Consider the following 10,554-nt stretch of genomic DNA (forward strand, 5'->3'; position numbering starts at 1 on the left):
AGTTAAAAGAACTACTAAAGTATTTGAATTAACTAAAAACCCAAGTCAACTGAACTAGGACAAGAGTTTAAACAATAGATTATTTTAATTTAGCTGAAAGGGTTTTCCCAAGTAAAAATGACAATTAAAGGAGTTGAACTGACTAACAAATCTCAGTCAACTAAACTAAGACGAAAGTTTAGACAACATGTGATTTTTCATTAAGATAACAATTGGTTGTGTTATGAGAACAAACTCTATTTCTTGACTTACAGTACTTCTTGCAGGCCTTTCAGACTGATCTTGTAAGAGCATTTGGTAATCGGGCCTACAAAAGGCCTGTAATGTTCATGTGTGATGGATCCCTGGTACTCCTCCGATCCATTTCCATGACATTCTGCAGAACAAGTCTAGAGGATCTGCTGCAGAAGTACTATGTCTTACTCACTGGCCAGCATTCAGCACAGGAATTCAACATTCCCATTCTTCATCGATGTTTGAGCCATGTCATTAAAAATGCCAAGGACCTTTGTAAAAAACAGTGAGTACATTTATTTTAATAATTAAAAAAGAATACAAGATTTGTAATGTCCTACTAACAGAGATTTCATTCGTTCATTTTCCCAGTATTCCAGAGAACTACCGGCTTGGACTGCATGTGTTTGGGCTCCTTGCATGCTCTGATAACTTAAAAGACATGGATGATGTTGTCCATAGTGCAGCAATACTGTTTTGCAGTCCTTGCAGTGGAAGGAATGTAAGAAAACACTACAACAATTTGAAAATCCTTATGAAAAAACGGGGGACCCTGGATTTTGATGAAAAGACTGTGAATGCTGAAGATTACAAGGTTAGCTAAGATTTATTTTTAACCATATTAAGAACTTTTTTACTTGTGTCTGTCACAAATGAATAAATGAATTTACATTATTTAAAGAATATATATTTTAAACCACAATAACATTTTATATAATTATTTTTTCTTTGGTTTGAGAACTTGATGAATACAGATATATATCTGTTTTACAGACTGATGTTAAGAATGCCCCCTTGAAGACCCATTTCCAGGCAATTGTTGACAATGCAACACTGGACTGTGAGGGCGAAAGAAACATCTTTTATGCACCCAAATTTATTGCCGGTCTGGTAAATCACCTTCTACCACATGCAACTTTGTGGTCATCAATGATGCTCGGTACATTTTTTTATTTGTTTTATTACTATCTTAAATTGTCAGTTTTTTATTAATGTAAATGTGCTAAATGTTGAATTATATATTTTAAGTTTGTTTTCATTTACTTCTATTCTCCTTAGGGGATCTTGGACGTCATGGTACTGGTCCTGCTTACCAGCAGCTCAGTAAACTCTATAGTGACATTCAGCAATCCAAGAACCAGGTATCATAGGGAGAAGAATAAGTGAAAAAGAAGCATAAATTGTATAGAAATTTCAAATACATAGATATTGACTTAAAAACTGTACTATTGCATTTAAGAATTTTACACAAGACAACAGAACCCAAGGAATCATGGAGAAAAGCCAGTGGGATTTGAAAAAAATCCGTATCCAGAGAAGGAGACTGACAAGGCTTGATGACTTTGTGGAAATTTATCAAAAAATGCACGATGCCCTCCTGCTTGAATATGCAGACATGAAAAAATCAAGACAAAAGGTATGAATAACTTCCTAATAATGAAAATGATGTTTTATACAAATAGAACAAGAAACTAAGAAAAAGTGAAAACATTTGGCTATGACTGTAGAATTAACAGATGATAAAATAAGTAAGCATTAAAAGTATGTATGTGTAATCAACAGTCTTTTCGCGTGGAAATGGAGAAATGGAAAGACAAACGCATTAAACGAAAAGGTGTGTACGTGTCACCGTTAGTGACAGAAATTCCACTGAAGAAGAAGAAAACTGAGGTAAGTCATCATGTTCCCATTGTTTTCAATAATTAAACCTTGTGATGTCCTCTCGATTGCCATACTCCTTTTGTCCTCTGTGGTAAAGTGTCTGCTTTGACTATTTACAAAGCATGAATTATAAAATAACATCCGTCTCCATGTTTCAATGTTTTATCAAACTTGAATCCAACTGATTACCTGAAATCTTTAATGTGTTTTGAGGTTGTATTGCACCAGGGCATGGGCCTTAGTGAACCACCACTTTAATGACAAAAAATGCAGGTCCATAGGTGACATAAGTGCAGGAGTAAGCTCAGGTTCTTTGCTTTTTGATGGTCACACCATGTAAAGCTTTGTTTTCAGCAGTTGTAGGCCAAGGGCATATGAATTAAACAAGCTTTCAAGGTTGATCATTGTCTTTTGGAGACCTACTGTATTAAGCTCAGCTGACGTGCCCTGACTGCAGGCAGGCAAGTTTGCAATCGTACACTAGCATGTTCCCTGTACAGCTGGCCCGGGCATCACATACTGACGATGTTTTTATCTCATAGTTCCTCTGTTTACTTGGGACATAATGTTGGACAGAGTCCTTTAAGGGGACTAGGTACTCGTATACAGTCATATCAGTTCCTGTATGGTACACCAACAGCAGGACAGATGCTCACTCATTACATACATCTCAATTCAGAACAAGTTTGTCTCATTCATGACCATATTCTATTGTATATTATATTCTATTATATAAAGTCATTCAAAAATGTTATCTGTTAACAGGTAAAAGGGAAGACCACTGTTCAAACCTTTAAACAGGAACAGCACAAACAATATGATGCTCCTCAAAACCAGGTATTTTTAGAATTTTTTTTAATGTCTACATTTATGTTTTGTGTGTTATTGTCATAAATGACTCTGAAAATTAAAATGTGTCTATCTTTGTAGGATGAGAGCCAGGAACAAATAGCCGTTTGCCAAAAAAAAGCAACATACATGGCTAATAAAGTGTCGGTCACAGTATGGAAAGGAGATTTATGTGCCTTCAAAGTGGATGCAATCGTTAATGCAGCAAATGAAAGTCTCTCTCACGTGGGTGGACTTGCAGGGGCACTGTCTGCTACTGGAGGACATACTATCCAAACAGAAAGTGATCTCTTCATTGCTAAAAATGGCAAGTTAAAGGCTGGACAACTTGCAGTGACCACAGCAGGCAAACTACCGTGCATGAAGCTGATTCATTTGGTAGGCCCGTGTCTGCAGAATGAACCAACATTGCACATGATATCCCATGCAAAGAAAATTTTATCTAAAGGTATTTTGAACATCATGACATGTGCAGAAGAGCACAAATTTTCCTCTGTTGCCATTCCAGCAGTGAGCTCTGGAATATTCAACTTTCCAGTCTCAATCTGTGCTGATGTTGTAGTCACCACAATCAAAAAATACATCGAACATAAGAACCCCACAAGTCCTCCATTTGAAATACACCTGGTAAACAACGATGATCCAACCGTGAAGGAAATGGAAAGGGCCTTCAAAGAGATCCTTTTGGAGCCACTCTCTGATGTCAGGAGGACAGTGAGTACACCCATTTTTAAAATACAATTGTCATCTTTAGTGTTAGAAAAACAATTATAACAATAAGCATGAATAAAAAATTATTATGAAATAACAAGTGAAATTTATGAATTACAGCATCTGTGATGCATAGAATAACCCTTTTCAAATTGTGTAATAAAAATTAGGCCACAAAAAGTAGCAGTCATTAAATACATTCAAGTTATGTTGTTCTTCTTCATTTGTTATGATCATTTGTTATGACCACACTTAGTGAGTATTATGTGAAATATATTAGCATTAATAACGTGTAATTCATGCAAAAGGTAATGCAATGTTTTCCTTGATAAAAAATAACTTAAAATGATCACAGCAGTAAATAATATTTTTGTTTAAATTCAACCCACAAATCAAGGGGCCAGGGGATTCTCCATCTACACTGGAAAGGACAGAGCACCTTGTGAGAAAATCAACCGGTCTGACAAAGGACACTGCATCACAGGTAGGGATGGGTACCGGTGTCCGGTGCCATGATGGTACCGGTTCTGACATAAACGGTAGTAACCAGACCGAAAAGCAGCGCACATTTCGGTGCTTTATTTCGGTGCTTTTTTTTTCCTGAGCCAATTCTAGCCAATCATTTTACGTTTCCGAGGATAGTAGGCGGGCCCAGGTACATACGTTCTTTTAGAGCAGAGCTACAGATTAAAAATGCCCAAGGCAAAGCGATCAAAAGTCTGGCTGTACTTCACAGCAAAAGATGCAAACTCAGCAGCCTGCAACAAGTGCTTTAAACTGATACTGTGATACTGTCAAAGGAGGTAACTCCTCAAATCTGATGAAACATCTGGCTACGCATAGCCTTTTTTTTTTAAAGCCGAGAAATGCGCCGTGTTTGATAGCTTGCTGCGAGACCTCACACCGAGCACATCTACTGCGGGTGTGGTGCCTGTTATCGGACCCGGAGTTAGCAACATCCCCCAAGAACCCGAAGAGTAGAGTCCTGGCCCCTAGCCCTGCCAGTGTAGCAGAAATGATGACGGATGATGATGGCAGCAGCAGCCGTTCTTCTCTGCGTGAGTAGCTTCATGTTGTTCGTGTGTAATTAACGTTGAGTAGGCTAACCACATTATTACATTAATGCACGTAAGGTGAACTAGCAAACACCGTGGTAGTTACATGCGGCTGTCTTCTTGTTTGATGGCAGATACTCCCTTCACCCTGGCCAAAAAGGCTAAAATGACCAAAGAAAAAGTGGAAAACAGTTAAACATGAGAGGTTTTTGGACAAAGTTTGTGTTTTTTCCATTGTTTAAGCACTGCTTCCAGCCAAGAGTGAGACCATATATGCCCTATAGCTGCAGAAAAGGCTAACATTGTTATCTTTTTACAAAAAAACAGCTGAACATGAGAGGTTTTTGGACCAATTTTGTGTTCTCCATTCTTTAAGCACCGGTTAAGCACCGGCACCGTTTCAAAAGTACCGGTTTGGCACCAGTATCGGATAAAACCTAAACGATACCCATCCCTAATCACAGGTGATGTTTCACAAACAAACTCATTCACAAACAATTCAATAACTATGTTATGTGTTTGGAAAACTGAGTTTGTTTGTACATTTTTTTTGTAATTCTATATTACATTTTATTATATGTATATATTATATGTATGTGTTGATGAATGAAAAGTACAGACCACAGAAAAATGACAAATGTCAGTCCAACAATAAATGTAACTTTTACATGTTACTGGCCTTAATATTACAAAAACAACAGTAACTGACTCAATTTTTGATTTCTTAATGTAGTTTAAAATCTCAAATAAATTACATTAAAGTCTCTCTCAAATTTGGAGATGTTTTCGTGTTGTTGCATCAGGTACATAAAATACTTTAAAAAATTATATTTAAAACCGTTGTAATCGATTGCAATGAATGTTCTCTTAAGAATAATTATTTGAATTTAGTTACTATTGTCTTGTTGAAACACAGGTCGCATATCTGTGGAAACAACAGGAAACGGAAGTTGTTGTTTCGGTGGTCCCATCTCAGATTAGAGGTAACAACTTTGTCATATGTCACAGTGAGTTCCTGACACTTAGACCACACAGCTGGCTTGTTGGAGAGGTATGTAATCCAGTTTTTTTTAAAAACAAAACATAAAAATAAATAAATAAAAAGGACTGCATAAGGTTAACGTTAAAGCTGGGGCAGAACATTGGTTTTTCCCTACACATTCAGTAAGTACTGCTTTAGATCAACATTCCAGGCATATCCTCATGACTTAATACTGAGTATACGTAAGTAAAAAACTATTTATTAACCTTTATATTCCAAAACTTTATCATGTTTACAAAGTAATAAAATGTTATTTATTATACTCCTCAGGTCATTGAAAGTCTCCTGCACCACTGGGCCATTCAGCTAAATCTGGGAAATAATATCTACATTATGAACCACTACACGAGCGGTGTGATCCTCTATGGAGAGAGAGAACTAATCAGGAGACAAAGCTTGTTCAAGGTAAATTTTTTAAATATATTCGAGAATTTTTTTTTTTTTAAATTTTATTAATGTCTTGAAATAAATGGAAAAAGTATTTTTGCAAATTTGTAATTAATTTCTAATATGTCACAGGTAAACTTTGACAACTACACAGCCATTTTATCCTTTGTGAACATTGGAAATGTACACTGGAAGTTTCTGGTTAGTACAAGCAGCATTTCTGGGGAAAAAGTTTGTCTCAATAACACATTCTTCATAATTTATGTACTTTTAAAATTTATATATCTATCGCAGTACATAAATGCAGATGACAGCTGTCTGTATTTGGTCGATCCTTCGAGAAACTCTTTGGAGCAGGAAGAGTCTGACCGTGCAGCCAAAAGATTTCGGTAATTATGCGTTATTACATGTATATAATAACATAAAATATTAGAAAAGTGACAGGAGGACTTAGGAGGTATTTTTCTAAAGGTAAAGATATAGTTGAAGATGGAAGTTTAATAAAATCTGTGGTTATCAGTTCTTTAAAGAATTTTAAAAAATACTTCAAAATTACACACATATGTAATTTTAAATAATAAAGAAAACACTGATAGTGTTTAAGCAGTGAGACATTTGAGACAGTTAACATTTGTAGATTTAAAAGAACATGTTATGAATTTTAATACTTCATGCAACATCATCTAGAGCACAGGGCTTTCTGACACATCATTAAAACACATTAATAAGTATTATATGTGTCTATGTGATTAATGAAAAAGTAGAGAATGTTCTTTTTCTGTGTCACTATTATCTTTCATTTGTATATAAATGTGATGTACGTTTTGTTCACAAAGTGAATACTTCAAAATGAGGAGGACATGCTACAACAAAACAGACTGGGTGAATGTGAGACTTCGAGGAGGAGTACTGACACATCCATTTCAACGTGATGGTTCTAGCTGCGGGGTAATGGTCATCATGGTATGGTACCACATTAACGCAATAATATTTTTCTGTAAAATTAGATAAGAAGATGTGGTTGGGGGTGGGGAAGTTAAAATAATCTGAAAAGGTTAAATTGTGTAAACAGGAAGTGTAACATTTGCAGATGTTTTCAATTAAATTTTAGTTTTGTTTTGATTTCAGATGGCCAAAGAAGTAATGGAAGCATTCCCAAATAAACCCGAAATGACATTTTTGACGACAAAAAGAGATGGCCCAGGCACGAAGGACATTTGCACAGACAATGCTTGAGGCCTCCGTGTGTAATATCTTCTTCAAAAGGACATATTTCTTTGTGTCAAACTGATGAACATATATATTTTTATATATATATATATATATATATATATAAAAATAAATATGGTATGTTTTAGTATTTGACAGTGACAACAACTGTGCAATGTGTGCAACGGCGAAACCACCTAATCCAGGACCCTCCATCACTGACTGGGTATAGTATTTTTTAAAATAGTTTTGTTATCTACAACAAAGTATTTGAGTCTGTGTCTTTAGGATTGTAATTGATTAAAACATAGAATTATTTCATTAATGTGTTTATAAAAGTTCATATATTTTTTGTTTACAGATCCAGTGTGATAACTGCAACCGCTGGTTCCATTCTGAATTCCTGGACATGACAAATGAACAGCTCAGCAGTGCTCAGAAGACAGAGTGGAAGTGTGTTCTTTGTGTAACCTAATTCCACATGTAGTGAAAGCTACTTTAATAATCTGGTTATAGTTGTTATTGGTGTTTTGAGGAACACATGTGTAAAACACAATGTGTATAACATTCTTGCTTTGTGCACTTACTTTAAGTATTTCCTTTTTGATTTTTTGGGTTGGTTTGTGTGATGACAGATAATGAATAACAATATATCTAAACTGTGTAGTAGTAATATGAGAAATCAGTAATCTCAGAAATGTAATTTCTCACCCTGACCGGTCGAGGCAGATGGCCGCCCCTCCCTGAGCCTGGTTCTGTCGGAGGTTTCTTCCTGTTAAAAGGGAGTTTTTCCTTCCCACTGTCGCCAAAGTGCTGCTCATAGGGGGTCGTATGATTGTTGGGTTTTTCTCTGAATGTATTATTGTAAGGTTTACCTTATTATGTAAAGTGCCTTAAGGTGAATATTGTTGTGATTAAGCACTTAATAAATAATGTCTAAAACTAAAGTTGCTACTTGAGGTGGTGTGTGAACTACGGTTTTAAAAATTTAAATTATGTGTGGAAAGAAATTTCTTGAAGTTAGCAAATACTGCAGGGATCTCATTTTGTTCAGTAATGGATTAGGATTTAAATTTCTCAAAAACCGTACAGTAAATTTGTCTGTGGATCACAGGGTGAAGAGTGGAGAAGGCCTAGAGTCAGAATCCAGTGAGATATCTGCGGCACCTCTTACAGTTTTCCTGTAATCTGAGGTCAAAGTTGGGAATATGTAGAGTACAGTAGAGTATATAGAGCAAAGTTTAATATCAATTTTCTCAAAAACCGTACAGTAAATTTGTTTGTGGATCACAGGGTGAAGAGTGGAGAAGGCCTAGAGTCAGAATCCAGTGAGATATCTGCGGCACCTCTTACAGTTTTCCTGTAATCTGAGGTCAAATTTGGGAATCTGTATAGTACAGTCAAGCAAAATGTAAAAATTTCACTATTAATTTTCTCAAAAACCATACAGTAAATTTGTCTGTGGATCACAGGGTGAAGAGTGGAGATGGCCTAGATTCAGAATCCAGTGAGATATCTGCGGCACCTCGTATAGTTTTCCTGTAATCTGAGGTCAAAGTTGGGAATCTATATAGTACAGTAGAGTAAATAGAGCAAAATTTAATATCAATTTTCTCAAAAACCGTACAGTAAATTTGTCTGTGGATCACAGGGTGAAGAGTGGAGAAGGCCTAGAGTCAGAATCCAGTGAAATATCTGCGGCACCTCTTACAGTTTTCCTGTAATCTGAGGTCAAAGTTGGGAATCTATATAGTACAGTAGAGTAAATAGAGCAAAATTTAATATCAATTTTCTCAAAAACCATACAGTAAATTTGTCTGTGGATCACAGGGTGAAGAGTGGAGATGGCCTAGATTCAGAATCCAGTGAGATATCTGCGGCACCTCTTACAGTTTTCCTGTAATCTGAGGTCAAAGTTGGGAATCTATATAGTACAGTAGAGTAAATAGAGCAAAATTTAATATCAATTTTCTCAAAAACCGTACAGTAAATTTGTCTGTGGATCACAGGGTGAAGAGTGGAGATGGCCTAGAGTCAGAATCCAGTGAGATATCTGCGGCACCTCTTACAGTTTTCCTGTAATTCAAGGTCAAAGTTGGGAATATATAGAGTACAGTCAAGCAAAAATTTCACTATTAATTTTCTCAAAAACTGTACAGTAAATTTGTCTGTGGATCACAGGGTGAAGAGTGGGGGTCACCCAGAGTCAGAATCCAGTGAGATATCTGCGGCACCTCTTACAGTTTTCCTGTAATCTGAGGTCAAAGATGAAGATATTAAAAGTACAGTACTGTATATTGGGCAAATTTTATTGTTAATTTTATCTGATTCGTACAGTAATCTTGACTGTGGATCACAGGGGGAAAAGTGGAGATGAACCAAAACGGAGTGAAGTTAAATAGTGTCAGGACACAAAAGACTGCGTTTCTAAGCCAGTCGGCATCCATACCGTAATATGCGTAAGAGTAGTGCAACCACATTTTAGGTGCGGCTGACGGGGCGGCTAGCTTGACTGTGACTTCGCAAGTGAGGGATCACTTGACCGCAGTTTTCCCTCGGGATGAATAAAGCATAATCAATCAATCGATACAAGAAAAGTGAGCGCGAGAGCCCTCGGTGCGCCTGCTCGCTGCTGAAGTCAAAGTAAACTTTATTGTCATCTCCGCTACATACAGTCCAGTATATAGAGAGACGAGACGACGAGGCTCCAGTTACAGCAGTGCAAGTAAACAAACAATAAATATTTAAGAGTAAAAAAATAAATATACACTTTTGGACTCGGGGTAAAGGGATCAATAACAATTTAAAATGTATATTTTATATTTTGTTGATTCAAAGTCTCACACACGACCCGTTTTTAAAGTTTAAAAAAAGAGAAAAGAAGAGGAGGAGTGTAGCGACTTCCACAATCTCTAGAGGCTGGGGACTGAGCCTGCCTATTTGCCTGACGTGCTGTCAACTTTACGCAATAATGCCAGAGGTGGAATTTCTTGCTTGTTTATTAAAGTGCTTGAAAAGTTTACAGAGCAATGTGATCGGCTCGCGACTCAAACTCTTAAAACATCACAGGCTCTAATGCAACAAGGGGAAACTCGTTGTGCTGCGGTCAACAAAAAATACAGCTACCCAGCCCTCCTCTCTGTCAAAATTAAACCAGTGAAAGACAGACTGACTCTTAATGTCACCGCTAGCACCCACGTGACTCCAGTTAAACATCACCATAGCAACCAAACAAATGAAAACCCAGTGATCATTAAAATTCAATACATTTAATTATGCCTCCTACAAGGAGAAACGAGCAAAAGATACAGGTAAGCAGATGTGTCATTGGATAATGGCAGGTCATGTATCCTAAAACTTTCAGAATACTTTCTTAATTATGTGGGTTAAAGCTCCTCCAAGAAG

At 36.6% G+C, this 10,554-nt stretch overlaps 1 protein-coding gene across 1 annotated transcript; it reads left to right on the forward strand.

Annotated features, from left to right (window-relative positions):
• Positions 1-785: 785 nt before the first annotated feature.
• LOC116325302 lies at positions 786-7,179 on the forward strand. The gene is made up of 13 exons (XM_039614694.1): positions 786-829; positions 1,009-1,174; positions 1,294-1,376; positions 1,475-1,651; positions 1,798-1,905; positions 2,662-2,733; positions 2,827-3,459; positions 3,854-3,940; positions 5,428-5,958; positions 6,073-6,141; positions 6,235-6,329; positions 6,777-6,903; positions 7,069-7,179. The coding sequence occupies exons 2-9, from the start codon at positions 1,165-1,167 to the stop codon at positions 5,596-5,598; spliced, it is 1,341 nt and encodes a 446-aa protein (XP_039470628.1). The 5' UTR covers positions 786-829; positions 1,009-1,164; the 3' UTR covers positions 5,599-5,958; positions 6,073-6,141; positions 6,235-6,329; positions 6,777-6,903; positions 7,069-7,179.
• Positions 7,180-10,554: the final 3,375 nt, after the last annotated feature.

This window comes from Oreochromis aureus, linkage group 7 (genome assembly GCF_013358895.1).
Source record: "Oreochromis aureus strain Israel breed Guangdong linkage group 7, ZZ_aureus, whole genome shotgun sequence".
NCBI lineage: Eukaryota > Metazoa > Chordata > Actinopteri > Cichliformes > Cichlidae > Oreochromis > Oreochromis aureus.